General features: G+C 42.4%; 1 protein-coding gene across 1 annotated transcript in view; it reads right to left on the bottom strand.

The window, feature by feature from the left end:
• ULK1 (unc-51 like autophagy activating kinase 1) overlaps window positions 1-17,473 on the bottom strand; it is a 1,203,955-nt gene that overhangs the window by 191,762 nt on the left and 994,720 nt on the right. The window contains exon 21 of the mRNA XM_044068766.1: window positions 6,441-6,553. Coding sequence (XP_043924701.1) covers window positions 6,441-6,553 — 113 coding nt within the window. The remainder of the gene's footprint in view (window positions 1-6,440; window positions 6,554-17,473) is intronic.

Here is a 17,473-nt window from a genome sequence, read left to right as displayed (position 1 = left end):
TGCAGTCAATTTAAGGCCTGTTATATCTGGGTGAGTTTGTCCTGATGGGAGAGACAGGAGGTCTGGACCTGGGTCCAGTATCCAGGGAGGATGTATCAGATGAGACTAAAGGAAGGGAAACCAGACCTGTCGAGGCCAGAAGTGGGCAATACAGATAACTTTGCTCTTCAACTTTTGCACTTTCTGAAGAAATTTGGGGATGAGTGGTAGGGGGTATAAGTATAAAAGAGACTGGAGGGCCAAACATGGACTAGACCATCTCTCAGTGACTGTCTCTGAGGAGGGATTAGGGCAAACAATCTGATGCATTTGTTGTTGGACGGAGATGCAAAGAGGTCGAGCAAGGTAGACCCCATTTATGGAATATCTTGTTTGCCACAGCCTGATTTAGAGACCACTTGTGAGGCATCAGAATAGTTCTGCTGAGCCCATTTGTTAGAATGTTGGATTTCCCCAGTATGTGCATTGCTACTAGAAAGCAACTGGAGGAGATCAGCCATTGCCAAACTTGCAATGCTTCTTGACAAATGGGGGTAAGATCTGGATCCCCTTATCTATTGATGTACCAGACTAATGACATGTTGTCTGTTTGCACTGCAATAGTCCCTAGAGGGGAGAAAGCTCTGTAAGGCCTGCGAAGCTAGAAGCACCACTCTCATCTCTAGAACATTGACATGCAAAGAGGTCTTCTGTCTCGACCACATGCCTTGAACAGTTTGTCCCAGTTAATGCCCACCCACCCCAGTTGAGATGTGTCCATGGTCAACTTGGTGTTGGGGGGAGGAAGAATGAATGGACATCATTCTTCGACATCCCTAAAGAGGAGCCACCATGATAGGGAGTCTTTGCACACTCAAGATAGTTTTATGGGTTGATTCACAGGATAGTGATATAAGGACCACTGTACTGCTAGAGTCCACTGCAGAATTCTCATGTGAAGGCAAGCTGTTGGAATCAATGTTATAGAGGCTGCCACTGAACCCAGTGCTTTGAGAACTAATTCTGCTGATGATGAAGGAATGGTAAGAATTTGTTTGATATGTAACCTCAAGGACCACTTGGACTGGCTGAAGTTGAGACTTTTGTGTCTCTATAGTGATCCCCAGTTTGTTCGCTATGTGAAGCTGATAATTTCTGCCTTGTATGAGTAGATGCCTGGTTGATATGGTCAGGAGCCAGTCATCCAAACAAGGAAACATTCTGAATCCAAGCAGTCTCATGTGAGCTGCTACTACTGCCATACATTTGGTGAATACCCTGGGGGCTGTGGTAAGACCAAAGGGCAGAGTTCTGAGCTGGTAATGACTGGCTCTCAGCTAGAAGCAGAGAAACCTTCAGGAGCGTCTGTCCATTCTGATGTGGTAGTATGGACCTTGAAGGTCTACAGAGCATATCCAGTCATCTTTCTGGAGAAAGGGTACAACAGACTGTACCATGAATATCCAGAATTTTGAGTAGTTTATGGACGTACTTGTTCAGGGATGCCAGATCTAGGATCGGTCTCAGGCCCCCTGTCTTTTTTTTTACTCTAAAAAGAATCTTGACTAAATTCCAAATCCTATCTGGTTTGGTGGGACCTTCTGGATGACCTTTTTTTCTAGCAACTTTGCAATTTCTAGGACTGCTGACCCCCTTTGATTGGATGGAACCTAGGAGAGATTTTTTTTTTTTTGGTTGGGAGTTTTGAAAAAGGGAATGTAATATTCTCTGGATATGATCCTTTGCACGCAATGGTCATTTGTAATGGCTAGCCAGGCATTTGGGTGTAAGAATATGCACCCTTCTGACTGCTTTCAGAGAGACAAACATATGGGCAACTGCTCAAGAGCACTGAAAGGATCTGTCTGAGAAAGAATCTTTAGATCCTTGGTTCTGCAGACCTCCTCTGCCACGTGGATGGCATCTTCCATTAAAATTATTTCCCCCTCTGTCTCTAGGGGAAAATTATCCTTGTGAATCCTGGAAAGGCCCTTGTGACTTCTTGAACCACAATTTCTTACCTCTACATTGATTCCTGGAAAAAGGCCTTTGTGGGTAGAAAAATTGGATGCCGACAGCAGACAAGGTCATTCCATCCTTTTCACAGTAGCAGAGAGTTTTTTTGTTATGGTTGGGCCAAAAAGTGATGATCCATCAAGTGGGCACTGATGAATGACAGTTTGAATGGTTCCGCAAAGTCAAAAAGTCGCATCTAGGCATGTCTCCTTATGGCAATGCCCAACCCAGCGGCCCTTGAGGTACCTTCTGCAGCATGAGAGATTAGCCTCATGGATGTATTTGAGATAGATTGTAGGGTGGCCATCCTAGAGGAAAAGGTCTTCTGTTCCTCCTGAGACATGGATCCTGGGGCAGTAATAGAGAGTTCCTTTAGTAAATCCCTCTATAACCTGGTAAAATATGCCAAGTAATTCAGAGATCACAATGTGAAGGTCGCAGATGCATACACCTGCTTCCTGAATCTGTCCAAAGCCCTAGACTCCCTGTTAGGGGGATGGACAGTGGAGCTTTGTTCAGCTAGCTCCTTTTTCATGGCTGCCGCAACAACCATGGCATCTACCAGGGTACTTTTTGTCCAGTGAGGTTTATCTGAAGGGGCACTGAGAATTGTGTGAGCTCTTTTTGGGATGGGCTCCACAGTGTCCGGCTCCTTCCATGCCAAGCAGGAGACAAGACCTATGAGGTCATCTGCAGTTGGGGCCACCCAAGATGTAGAAAGGCCAGATCCGAAGACTTTCAGAAACACAGACTCCTCTGAGGAAGGACTTTGGGTAGATCAACCACCTTTTTGGCGTAGGATTTCAAGGATGTCTCCAAAGGAGACATCATCTGGTGGAGAACTTGAAGACCCTTTTCCCTCATTGAAGTCATTGTCCTCCGTCAAAGATTCCTGAGGGGAATCCAGGTGCCTCCTTTTGCACAGTCTCTTGCGGGGGACAGCCTCAGTTGGGTGTTCCAGGGAGGTGTTGGAAGAGACAGGGAGTTCGGTGGGTGGAGCTGCTTGGAAGTTCTTTGGGGCTGGCTGTCCCTGAGGTGGAGGATGAGTAAGCTCAGCAGCAGAAGTTAAGACAGGGGTAGGAGCCCAAGGAGGTACAGTTGATGCTGTTCTCACCCAGGAGAGTAACCTCTCCACCACCTCGAAAGCAAAGGGACCCTCAGAAGCCAGTGGCAATCCATCTGGAGCCGAAGCTCTTGGAGCAGACAACCCTCAACCCTCCAGGATCCCCCGATCTGAAGGGGAAGTTGGAGCCAAGCTGGCTAAGGCTGAGGAGGAACAGCATCTTCTAAAACTCTGGAGTCAAAGTAAACCCCTCGGGCCCCAACGCCGGAGCTTCAGCTCTGGGATCCGTCATGCTCCAACAGAGTCAAAGCCGATCGGATCAGAAAAGTTGTCAGAGTGAAAGAAGATAAGGTCGTCAGATCTGACTTGTCAACTCTGGCTGACCCAAATCCGAGGGCTCCAAAACAGGAGGCTGGATCGGAGAAGGAGTTATCAAAGGAAGAAAGGCAGGTTGGCGGCTCACAGATCTGATCAGGGACGGCGCAGGCAAAACCCCCATCTAAATCTGCATCCTGAGGAATCTCCTCATCATCCTGTCCACCACTGCTTCGGAGAGATCTGGGAAGATCTTACAGAAGAAGAGGTGGAGGATGGCCTGGATAGTTTCCTGGGGTCTGCTGAAGAAATTGAGACCTTAGTCTCGGGGATATGGGCTCCGGAGAGAACCAGGGAGCTTGACTCCAAGGAAAAGTTATTAATAACTGTGTCGGATTCAAAGGTTTCAGATCTGACAGCTTTAAGGTCTTGGCAGGTGGTTCAGAAGAAGATCTGGTAGGAGACCGGGCAGGAGAGTGTTTGTGATACTCCCTGGGGTCCTTAGACTTCTTAGTGGAAGATCTATCAAATGAAACAGCAAACTGGGGAAGAAAGCCCTTCAAGTCATGCATTACAGCCTGTGCAAATGTCATATGAGGTGTCTCAAGTGACCGGGGCCTAAGCAATAAATGCACTCCCTGTGGGCATCAGAGTTAGGAAGTGCAGTTTTGGAAACCGGTATGTTTTTCTGCCATACTGGGATGTTTAAAGAAAAACAAAAGAAGTTTTTCTTTTTTTTTTAAGAAAGAAAAGGGGTAGAAAAACTACCCACAATGGTAGAAGAATAGGTATACCAGAGAGTATAAGTTATTTAAAGTACACAGCAAACTATGAAAAAAAATAAAAGAGTAAATAGAAGGGTAAGGAGGAGTCCAATAAAAAGAATAATACAAAAGTGTAACACTAAATAGTTTTAAAGCACTCACAATCCCAATGGAGATGCTAGAGGTGAAAATCCCAATTGCTTTCAAGCCCAGAAAACGAGATCTGAGGTAATCTTGAGGACAGGGGCATTATGGGTAAGGGAAGAGCTCCAGTGTCAGATCCTAAGCTATAAAAAAGTGGCCGAGTCGGATTCGAGGTTCAGACCCAAACCCACATGTTGAGGAAAGAATGAAAATGACAACATCAGATCTACCACTAGCATACCTGAAAACAGCACTTCTTGTGAGACTATGGTTTCTCACCAATCTGCTCACTCTGCCTCAAATATGTTTCATTTAATTCTTTAAAATCCAACTCATGATTCCCTTTGGAACTCTTCATTTAATTCACCATTATGTCATGTAAGTGACATGATCACCTATTTAACACTGACACACACGTCACATAAAGAACTATAATGCCATTTTTTCCCCAAAATTCCAGGCCATGGCTAAAATAGTTCCTCTTGGATTCTTTGATTAGTTCACTACCCTGGTCAAAAAACTTAAAAAAAATAATACAGGCACTCCCTTGGTTTTGTGAACGTGCCTTCCATAGGAAAAGATGTAAGGCAGCAACAACTTCTCCACAAAGTAGACCACACGTACAAAAAAACCCTAAAGACTTTGGCAAAATTTAAACAACCTCCTAAAACCAGGCAGAAAACCAGGTTCTAGTTCATTTGACTGAACGCTCATTGGTTTGAAACCAAGCTCGAGCCCATTTGCCTGAAAACTCACATACTCAAAACCTCACTTACCTGAAAACTCATTTGATTGAAAAGTGCCTCCACAACAAATATATCACAAAAAAAATGTTTCTGTGGAGGGGCAAGCCACCTACATCCCCCACGCCACCCTTAATTATATATACTAATTCCATGGTCACAATTGGAAAGACAAGATGACAAAATCACCACACACTGATAATCAGTGCTGAAGCACAGCCACAAGCATCTACACATCTGGGAGTACAATATGATGCTACCATTGCAATCTACGTACAGTCTGTGTGACTCACATCCCCAACAACTCCTGTAATAAGAAATTATACCATCATATACTTTCTATAGACTTCCACATCACTCAAATGGGTTTTCAGGCGAACATGTTTTAGAGCACATGAGTTTTCAGGTGAATGAGTTTTAGAGCATTTGAGTTTTCAGATGAATAAGTTTTATAGCATAATACAATTCAGGCGAATTACTTTTAAAGCACGACTTTTTGGGCAAATGAGTTTTAGAGCATATGATTTTTTGGGCAAATGTGTTTTACATCATGTAAGTTTTTGGGCAAATGAGTTTTAAATCATATGAATTTTCAGGAGAATGAGTTTTAGAGCATACACGTTTTCAGGTGAATGAGCTTGAGCTTTTGGGTTTCAGACAAATGAACTAGAACCAAAAACCCATCCCAAATCCTTTTCCATCTGAAACCAGCAGGGACACTGCACTCAAACTTAACGACTTCATATCTAGAGCTCTACTTAACTCAGACAGTAATAACCTATACCCACCCCCCTGAACTTGTATTACCAGACCTCGGAGAAACTGAAATATTTTGGGAAATGGTATCTAGTGCTTAGTATATGTAAGACCAATCTTTTGGTCATTCAGTCTCTGCATTGTTTCAAATGAAAATGCCACCAATACAAAATTACTAGAAGTTATCACTGATAACAAGTGATTCAAATCTGCCCTAAAATATCACCTGGCAACTAATAAACAATGCAACTGTACCACACCTAACTGTCAACTATGGATACCACACAAGTATATTACTTCAGTATTTTTGATACTACACAATACCTTGAAAACATGTATTTCCTTAATCTGATATGTTCTGTAAATAATGCTTGTTGACAGTTTGATTTGAAATAGTTATATTTGCTGCCTTTTTTTTTTTATTTGAACTGTCAACAATGTATTCATATCCTTGTTTTGGAGCTTTTCTTTCCAGGCCTCTGCTGAAAATAGGCATTTCAGTTCCCATATGTTCATTCCCTGTTAACAATAGCAAATAGAATAACAAATAGGGGAAATGACATACTCAATTACACCAGTATGTCAGTAAGGGGAGCCAGAGAACATCATGGTTAGTCTATGGTAGAACTTAAATGGAATTCTATGGGCAGTACTAAATACCTGTGTCCATTGGCTTCTCTGTGCTGAAGCTGTCATTAGTGCTAGCTTCTGAGACTGGAACACCAAAAGCAGCTTTAAGCAGAAGGTCTGTGAGTTTCCCAGTGCTGAAAGATCTAAAATTAAAATAAGCTGTCATTAGTGCTTATGAAATGCGAAAGGTTAAGATAACATTTTAAGACAATCTCTGAATTTTGATCACAGCTCAGCTTCATAATCTATTTAACAATCCTGCTACATGAATTACCAAAATGCGTTTTCATACTTTCATTTAGCTTTGGTATTACTTAATTGAGAAACAAACTGCCTTAAAATTGCAGTAATGCATTTATATTTGTCTGTGTATGGGTTCATGTGCATGCGTGTGTGTGTGCAAGGCAGACAGAGATTGAGAGAGAAAGACCGTGGACACTTCACACATATTAATTTCACAAATGCAGTAGCAGACTCTGCATCATGTGTGATGGGAGATAGCATCGATACTTCTTTGATGTATGCCGCCATTTGCAGACTTGCACTCAACCACCAAAACCAAGACATATTACAATACAAACCACACTCTGCAATGTACCATTTCCTAAATGATATCATCTATCATCTGAAAGAATGCCATCAGGAATTCTAACTTTCCTACTTGTTGTACTATTCTGTTATGCAGTTTCTATAACTTTTCTTCTCATCCTCTCTAACCATGACCCGGTCCTTCTTGTCAAACATAATCCTCTGGGATTCAGTTTAATTTCTTGAGGGAACACTAACTACGCAGCCTCACAAAAGGAAAATGCCTATGGTTTAATGACATTCCACAGGGTGTAGTGCCAGTTGGGACCTAGATGGCATGATAACTCCGCTGTACCCTGGTGTTAACTAGTTTTCCCCCTTCAGATGAGAAATGCAGCATGCAACACACTGGCATCAATCCAATATCTGTTCTGCTTGTCCCAAAATGGCATTAGCTCACTAGATATCTGTCTTTGCTGAAGGACAACAGAGTAAAAAAAAAAAAAAAAAAAAAAAACTCTTGTCCCCATAAAAAAGGACAGCTACTGCTCTGATGCACAGCTCTCCTCCTGAACAACGGTGCTAGCTTGCTTTATCAGGTTAAAGCTGCAGCCTCCGATCGTGGCAATGCCAATATTTTCATCAAACCATTTAGCTCTCAGAGTGGGGATGTTCCTTCTTCGTTGGTCTCAAGTGAAGGACCCTTTATGGCACTGCTTCGCTGTTACTAATGAGTAATCTGGCAGGTCCCAGACCAAGCAGGCAGACATAGCAGATGCATGTTAATCTCAATAAAATGTACATTAAGCCTGATTTATAAAGATCTGCCACGTACTTGATGACCACAGCACTGAAGTCTAGTTTGTGACAAGTCCCTCTTTACAACACCAAAGGGAGAACCTTTTCCATTCAAACAGGCATGATTTCCTTCTAAATGGTTTCCTAGCTTCTCCCACTGATTGCAAGCCGAAATGTGCCTAATGGGGAAAACTGCTAAATTATTCAAATTGTCAGAGTTAAAATCCTGAGAATGGGGTAGATGAGTGACCTCTTGTTCTGAGATAATAGGTCTACATGCTGATGCAGAGGTAGAGACTCCATCCTTTTCATGGGGGTGTGTGGGTGGGATCCAGTGCTGTCTCAGACATAAAGGACAGTAGCATTTTCAGTCTGTCCTCCTGTACCTTTTGAACTACCCAGAGGAGAAAAAGGATGGGAGGAAACACAAAGAAACTGTTTGATTTCTAGGGAAGAGAAAAAGTATATTTCTGGCACATCCTACCTGTTGACCAAGTCCAGAAATATGTCCCTTTTCAGAATCCATCTGTGAGGGTCTGCTTCTGTTCTGCTTAGTTGATCTAACAGAACAATGTTCAGGAATGGAAATGTAAGATATCCTGAAGGTCAGACTTGGTTTCTAGGCCACATACAAAGCTTCTATGACCAGAGTGCGCAAAAGGTAAGAGTGAGCTTCCCACTGCTTACTGATGCATAGACATGACTGTTACATTGTCAGTGAATATATGGACAGTCCCTGGCTGAGATACCTTTTTGAATAATCTCAGATTTTAAACTACAGCCTTCATCACTCTGATGTGGATGTGATTATTCTTCTGCATTCTGTTCAAGACTCTCTAAATTCGAAGTTTTCCTGAATGACTCAACCCCAATTATGCCAAAGGAGTCTGCAGCCTGTAGACGAGTCTCTGGTCCTACTTTGAAAGGAAGCCCTAATATAGCTTCACATGCTGGACCCACCATAAGAATTCATTCTTAATTCAAGGTAGGAGATGGATGGGGGCAGCCCAGAGAGTGGGCATGTTGGCAACGTCTCTTTTGTTGGTACCACTGCAGTTTTTTCATGTGATGTTTTGCCAAGAAGACCATCACATTTCAGTAACCTGGGGTCCTGATTTAGTCCCTGGTCATGATCCAATTCTGCTCTTGTGCAGAACTAAGAAATATGTTCAGAAGCAGCATCTTTTCTGAAGGAAGTAGGGAAGGAATGCCCTCTGACGGGCTCCAAAAGTGTTCCTACGTTGTTCTTGTTGGGATGAAGTTAAGTTTGGTGGGGGGGGGGGTCTTACAATCGGCAAGCAGGACAGGGTGAACCACAGGGAAGACTGCATATCCGCCTGGGTAGGAGCTCTGAATGACGTCATTGTTGAAGTAAGAGTAGATATGAATGTCCTTGGTCCTTCAATATGCTATTACTGGAATCGGGCACTTTATAAATTGAGTGCGGCAGACAAACCAAAGGGCAAGGATATCTTTGAATCTTACGTACTGCCTTTGTAACCTGGCTACAGGTATGTGGAGAGAGGCATCTTTGTGACTCAGAGTAACCATACAGACATACAGGAAGATGGAGATATTAGGGTAAGTAAGGCTACTATTTTGAACTTTGGCGCTCTTCTGGTGCTCTCTTACTCTTATAATACTAGCCTGATGAGGTTGTTTTGTTATCTGGGTACTAAAGGAGTGTCTGTATACTTTGGTTTCTTTATGAGCTGTACTCTGCATCTCCATCTCAGGACTGTTAGGACCCAGGCCTATTGTGTGATGTTTTTCAATCACTTTCTGATATAGGCCAAGATGATACCCCTATGTTTTTAAAAGGGGAGGAGTAAATGGGCAGGGGGCTTTGGACTGGGGTGGAATTTGAGAGGGAGGGGTAGGGAGGGGTCTACTGAGTCACAGATCCTCCCTTAAGGTGTCTATCCTCAATGGGACCCAGTCTCCCTATGTGGTTGCATTGTAATTTACTCCTGAACTGGCCTTTCTTCCACCTCAGCTGCTTCCTTCTACCCTGCCTCTACTGGGAGGACCAGTTTTTAGTGGGGTAATTCATACTGTAAGTAGTGTGTGTGTGTGTGTGTGTGTGTGTGTGTGTGTGTGTGTGTGTGTGTGTGTGTGTGTGTGTTGGGGAGTGCTGTTTCACTGACTACACAGCCTTCTCATTTTTTTTAAATACCCATCCAGCTAGAGCTCCAAACACCGCCTCTCTGTCGAATGAGGCATTGAGGAACTGAATCTTCATATACTCTGGAATGGGTGTGCCCTCAGCCAAGTATGTTGCTGCATAATGGACCTTATAGCTGTCCATCAACTGCCTAGTTAGCCAGTGCTCGTCAACTTCATCAGCAGAAGACCCATCACTTTATCTCCCAGGATTTTATCCTGTATCTTCTAGTTCTTAAATCGTGACAAGTATCCCTTGGGACTTCAGCATATAAGTCTGGTAATTCAAAGCCCTAAAAGGCCAGGATGGCAGCGGTGCAAACTTTCTTCTGTAACTGGTCAAGCATCAAACGTTCCTTTCACTCAGGATTTGGTTTTTGGGTGTAGCCACAAAGGACTGTTTGTTGTTTATGGACATTGTAACTAGATCAACACCTGGATTCCTGTATAAGTATTTACAGGAGTTCACAACCCTAGAAAAAACAGATACATTTTCTGAAAGCACAGGTTCAGAAATCTGACTCAGAAAGATATACTGATGAATGCATTTTCCACAGCTTCAATACCTGTAGGAATATCCAAGGATTTATGTTCAGTGTAAGTATTGCTTCCAAAAGAAGACCATGTTTCTTTTCAATTTGTCAAGACTTAGCTGGTGACTGCTGAGTGTCAGCACACTGGGAATTTAAAAATGTCAACACAATCACACATACAGGAATGGCTACACTTCTATCCACCAACTGATTGGCTGACACTCAGTTCAGTTATGCCTTTACCCTTGAAAACCACTATCCTTCATTTTAGAGACAGCATTTTTAAGAGGTTGGGGTTTACCTTCACTGCCCACCAAAGATCATAAAGTTAGATTAATTAAATCTGGGAGTGGTGAATGATAAGTGTGGTAGGCCTTGTCATCAGAAGAAAGCATGTTTTATTTCACCTTAAAATTTAACAAGGTCTCACTGTCAATCTAGTGTGTGCTGGAAAACCAGATGGGAGCAAATGGCTTGTTGACTGGTAGCTATATTTGTAATGAATGCCACAGTTCTGTGAACAATCACCATCAACCCCCTTTTTCCCATTTTTCTACATGGAGTCGGGGTATCGTGTTAACAGTCACTATCTCTCTTGATTCAATACTATACTTCTGCCTTCATCAACACTCATGACTGACAGTCACAGATCTTCAGCCACACAATCCATCCACCTCTTTGCTGGAAGCACTTGCTTCCTCATGCTTTCTTCTTGTTTGTCCCAAATCACCTTCACCAGACTGACTTCTGCTTTTCTGCACATGTGCCTGAACCACTGCAGTCTGTTCTCTTTGCTCTTTTCTGCAACTGAAGCTACTTTGGCTTCTGCTTTTATGTCCTCACTTCTTCATCTGTCCCACAGTCTGCATCTTACCACCTGTCTTAGGCACTTCATTTCCATTACCTTTGGCTTCCCTATCTGCTCTTCCTTTACTGCAGAGGTTTTTGTACCATACTGTACAACTTACTTTTCAGCTTCTTTGCTTCTTTGCAACTGCGGTGGCGGTGCTGCGGTAGCGTTGTCGCCTCACAGTAAGACGTCCTGTTCGATTCTCAGCTAAAGCGTCTTCTGTGTGGAGACATGCGTGAATGGGCGTACCTTCATTGAAGGTTGTACATCAGGGCTGGCAACTCGGTACATGAAAATCTGCTGCCAATCATTAGCGGACCAGAGTTCCGCTGTGGCGACCCCTAACTGGAAAAGCCGAAAGATACAACTTTTCAGCTTCTTTGCCATTCTTCTGTCACAACTCTATGCCAGTTGGCTGCAGCACCTCTGATTCTAGCTTTGTCCTCTTCATTCAAACTTGCCTTCTCCTCAACCACCCCTCCAAGATAAATGAATCTATTAACCTGTTCCACTAGCTTCCCTTCTATTGCAATTATCAGCTTCTTCTGATTTCCCCAATTTATTGCCATTACCACTGTGTGATCTATACTCAGTTTCACCCCATGTGCCTTCAGTTTTGCATTCCATTCTCCTATCCTTTGCTGAAGTTCTTCTGCCTGTAATATCACATTGTCTTGCATACACCAACTTTGTTGATCTACCCTCTCCAAACTGTTTGCTAATGTAATCCATCACCAGTATTAGCAGTGGGCTCAGAGCTGAACCTTGATGCATGGCCAGTCCCACTGGGAACCCCTCTACAAGACTGAACAATGCTCGTACTTGAGTCACTGTGTCCTTGTAAATAGCCTGCAGTAATTCTACCAATGCTTCTGGGACTTAGAACCACCACACGACTACCCAAATCATCTTTCTTGGGACCCTGTCATATGCTTTCTCCTATTCTAGGAATGCCCAACTGCACTCTTTCCTCAACACGATAGCTTCTTCTCAACTCTCTCTCTCACTGCAAATATTAGGTCAGTTGTGCTGCATCTTGATATGAACTTGAACTGCTCATGTCCCATCTTACTGTCTACTGCTCTGTGAATCTGTTTATCAATCACCTTCTCCAGAACTTTCATGCAATATGATAGGAGTTTGATCCCTCTGTGTTTCCCACTGTTGTGGATGCCCCTTTTGCACTTGTACACTAGCACAAGTATGCTTATTCTCCCGTTATCTGGGACATTTGTCTCCATACTGCTGTGACTACCCTCAGGAGCCATTTTTCTCCTATCTCACTTAGCACCTTTATCATATATCCTGTGACCTCATCTGAGTCTGCTGTTTTCTGTGACTTCATTTTCCTTAGTGCTGTTGTTACTTCTTCTATTGTTGGCTCCTTTTCGTTTCTCATTGTAGGCTGTGCCTGGGGCAGTACAGCTTCTGAGGGGTTTTCTTCATTCAGAAGCTGCTGGAACTGCTATTTCCATCTGGCTTTGATGTCCTGTGGACTGGTGATCAGGTTGTTGTTAGCATTCCTTATGAAGGGTGTCTGACTATCTTAGTTATCTTTGCCTTATAATCTGATACAGTTTCTTTGTGTCATCTACTGAGTCACTTTCCAGAACCTGGCAGAGTGCCTCTGATGCCCTGTTCTTTGCTACTACAACTCCTTTCTTAGCCAGCCAGTATTCCTTTCTAGCCTGGTCCGTCTTTTCTATCTCCCACTTTTTCCTGCACTCCTTCCTTTTGAAGACTTCCTGGATATCTGCATTCCACCACCAGCTTTTCTTACCTTATTTCCATACCTGGCTGGGCCACATATCTGTTCAGTAGTCCTCACACATGCAGTTTTCAGGTGCTGCCATTCTTCTTCAACTCCACCTAATTCCTCCTCTTGGGATGCTACAACCCTGAGTAATTCTTGAACTGTTGTTCTTTCTCTCCAGTCAACTTTCAGGTTTTCAACCTGGACTCTGTTGACCATAGAGCCTTCTCTGACTACTGCTTGCAGCTAAATTTGGCCACCAATGGTTTATGCTGTGAGTTGACTGCTTCACTGGGGATGACTTTACTTACTACGAGAAAGCCTACTTGAGTTGCATGTCGGACTCTCTTGTATGTGACCTTGTGGTTGTCTCTCTTCTGAACTATGTGTTGGCTACTATCAAGCCATTTGCCAGAAAAAGTCTAGAATGGCGTCTCCTTCTTTATTCCTGTTGCTCCATCCATGTGGACCCAGGCAGTCCTCATATCTTGTTCTGTCTTCTCAAACATGGCAGATCCACAGCCCCTCTCTAGCTTTCAGTCAGGACTTATTTTTATTATCCTTCCTGTTAGAATTCATTCTCTCTACCAATCCGCTCCTGAGTCTGGATCATATTCTCCTCGTGTCCATTATAAACAGCTGCCCATCATAGTTTGTTCTTTTTGTAGCCAAAGACTTGGAGAAGATATTCTCTTCATCACCCACCCCTAAACACCATGCCCCGTACTGCACAATATTCCAAATTTTTACTTGCACAGTATCACCACATCAGAAACCTGTGAAATACTGGGAATCTGTCATCCCATATAAATGTGATGTTGATGGACTTTTTCCAAGATGTATACAAGCATGTAGGCCCGTCACTATCCTTCCAAGTATGTACATCTACAATGTTTCTATTCTCTTTGGTGCCCTCAGAGGTCTGTGGAATTGATTCACTACCTCTCTCCTTCCTGTGCATATGCCTTACTTGCTCCCAATTCTAAGCTCCTCAAATCTACTGCTTTACTTCAGATAAAGCTTCACATCAGTAAGGATGACTTGTTATATGAAGAGTAATACAGTTTTACGGCTAGAGATGGTAGCTTCTGAACCTGAATCACACTTACCAGTTCCGTCTGTAGTACTAATGAAAAATGCTGTCTAAAGCATCCGATTCTATCTCTCACACCCCCCTTCTAAAGAAACCTGTTCTCAAACAGCGGAAATACTCTCATTTTTTAGAACCTCTCTCTTTACTACTGGTGTCCCATAGGGGTCCATCTTATGTTCACTTCTAGTCACCCTCTTCTTAAAGACCTTAACACTAGTTAACCCTATTATGGTCTGCATCTTACATGCAAATAATATAACTCTATTATGAATATCCCTGGGTATATTGATTTATTCCAAATAAATAACTTTTCAGCCACAGCCGAGGCTACAGGCAAATATTACAGAGTACAGTAAATATAAAAACATAAAATAATTTGCTATATGATAAACTACATAATTAAACAAGTTAATAACAATATTCTGAGGCTGACTGTGGAGTTTAATTATGGAGTTTAGATTACAACAGTTTAGCAGCTCTGACTTATGCATAAGAACAGAGCTGAACTTGCAACAAATGAACAATAGCCTAAAGGTACAGATCTAATAGCAGGAACTTTGGATTAGGAGCACAGGAGCAATACCAGGCAAGTTATTATAAGATCCATAAGACACACAGCCATATACACCTGTAAGTAAACACACAGATGTTCTTGCCACTTTTTTCGAAGACTTAATGGTGCTCAACTCCCAAATCGAGCAAAGCCATACATGATAACCCCGGGCTAAATTTGTGTGTATACAATCATTAAGACCTCACCAAAACATCTCAGGTTTCACTATCCTTAGCTACCCCATCACCAAAAACATCTCAAGTCTCAGTATCTCTACCTGCTTGAGTAGATTAAAAACCATGTCCCTCCACTCGGTGTCATACAGACTCTTGAGGGATGATTGCTGCTTAGTCTTCCCTGCTGTGAATAAACCAGCACTTTTTGAACTCCTTCACCTAAATCAAACCAGTGATAAAGCAAACACTTGTTGTAGAGATCTAAACCTACACTACCACAACAACAATATCAAATGGCACAAAACCTACACTACCACAACAACATCAAATGGCACAAAACCTACATTACTACATTCAAATGGCATGAACAGTAACGGACACAACTTATCCCCTATTTGTGGAACAAAATGCCCTTACACATTAACCAGAGTACTTTCCTAACAACCTTTAAAACCAGGATGGACGAGTGAATGGGTGGTCGCAAATTTTCACCTCTGATACTCGGGGGGGGGGGGGGTATTTAATGGGGACAAAGTTAGGCACCTATTAATACTGGGTGATACAAATTAATTCTTGATCTACTCAGCCATAAGCTCAGTAAGAATCTATGAAAACTAGCCTTAAAGGTAGTACGTACTTTGTTTGACCTGTACTGGTCACTTACCCATTGGCTGGAATATGCTGAATTAGAAACATATCCTTCCAATGAACATTAAAACAAGAACGCTCATCCATTTACCTATATAACTGAATAAACTACTTGAAACTTCAACAAGGTGTCACTATTCCTCCCACAGGGAGGGTATCAGTGAGGAAATCTCTCAGATCTGCTAGCTAAAGTGATTTTATCTGGGCTAATCCTTTGTACTCTGTTAGTGAACACTAATGGAGATATATAGTTACCAATAAAGCAACAGTTGGACTTGTTAAGGATTACCTGGATCTCTAGGAACTCTTGAGTTAGGGTTACTGGTAATTTGACATATGTCACTGGTGTTTCTGATGAATGCAGATACTCTCATGCCATTACCTGGGGGGCCTGAAGGTGTGGTAGGTGCTAAGCCCTGGTACAGATAGTGCTCTCGCTGTACTGTAAACATGCTAATAGCAATGCTTTTTGTCTTATCATAACGGCAGCAAAGGATTAACATAAATTGCAAAAATAAACTGTCTTATGCTAGAACCATGGCAGAGGGAGGGAGTTAAGATAATGGCAATACTTGACACAAAGAAGGAAAGACTCTTATAGTAAAAAATTTTTATATGTAAGACTTGTGGTCATTCTTGACCTTGACCCTGCATACTGATAGATAAACTTGGACCTTGCCAAGGTCTAATGGCGATCTACTGTAAACTCCTGTGCATCAGACTGACACTGCCGTGTAGCATGGGTGGGGTGGGGGCTGAATTCCTGAGTGTGCCACTCGCTGGATGAGACATTAAACCAAGGCCTCATCTGCCTGAGCTGGTACTAGCTCAGCTGGATATAAAATAACCCATGCCACTAATTAAAAAAAAAAAAAAAAAAACGTAGTGGAAGGTTCCCGTGCCCTGGCAAGCAGTAAGAATTCCACCTCAGGCCTCTCCTGAAAAAGCCAACTGACCTAGTGGGACTATCCTGATCAACAAAATGTAACAGTCTCTCCAAAACTAAAGCCATGCTTTTCCAGGGTATCATGTTCAGCATGGCTACAGTCAACTAGATGGTTTCATCCCCGCCTCCTGCCTAACAAGCCTGATGCAGATGCAGTCAACTCAATGGAGAGTTTCAATGAAATTTTAATTACACTGCTTTTATGGTGGCTAAACCCTTACCTGTTCCCTGTATTCCCTCCTTACTGTTATCTAAGAATGGCCTTCAGAACATTTGCATTTAATTCCACCTTCTGCATATGTTTTAGATGGCACAATCACTGATAGTGCTGACAATTACATCTGCCTCAGTTTAATGAATTTCTATTTTTCTCCATACAGAAGCATGAACAGACTCCATGCTGCTCAGCCTAGTCCACAACATTCCACACAGCAATTCCACCTCTCTTTTTTAGCTACAGACTAGCACTGAAAAACACCCTATACAGATTCTATACGCAATCAAAAAGTGCCATACTACTCTCCAGACCTACTGGCTCCCTATCCATAATCGACTGTGACTTCTCAAACTTAGAATCCAAGCTATGGGGTTCACTTCCTCTCAAAATTTGTAACATATCTGAATGTAACACATTCAGAAAAAAAATTAAACTCCTAAGTAAAAAAAAAAAAAAACAACCTGCTCCTGTTTCACCCACCTACTTTAACTTAAATACCCCACTGTCTAACTAATCTCCTTGACTAACATGGTAACCACTCAAGTCTTCATCCTACAAAGATAACAATGTTGCACAGAGTTACAATGTAGAAGACAATATAAACACAAACAAGTTTGTCTTTATGTTCTGCTGTGATAGTACTATTGGGGTATATGTGCTACCACACCTGAGAAGGAAATGTAACTATGATGGATGATTCCTAGACTCTTAACACAACATGTTAATCCCTACTCTGTTCTACAAACTGAAATTCAAACTCTTACTATTCTATTTACCTGTTGCATTTCCAGGCTCAGGCTGCAAT

Source organism: Protopterus annectens, chromosome 4.part0, assembly GCF_019279795.1.
Source record: "Protopterus annectens isolate FY-2018-M chromosome 4.part0, PAN1.0, whole genome shotgun sequence".
NCBI lineage: Eukaryota > Metazoa > Chordata > Ceratodontiformes > Protopteridae > Protopterus > Protopterus annectens.
The sequence above is the reverse complement of the archived record's forward strand: the minus strand, read 5'-3'. Positions and strand labels throughout refer to the sequence as shown.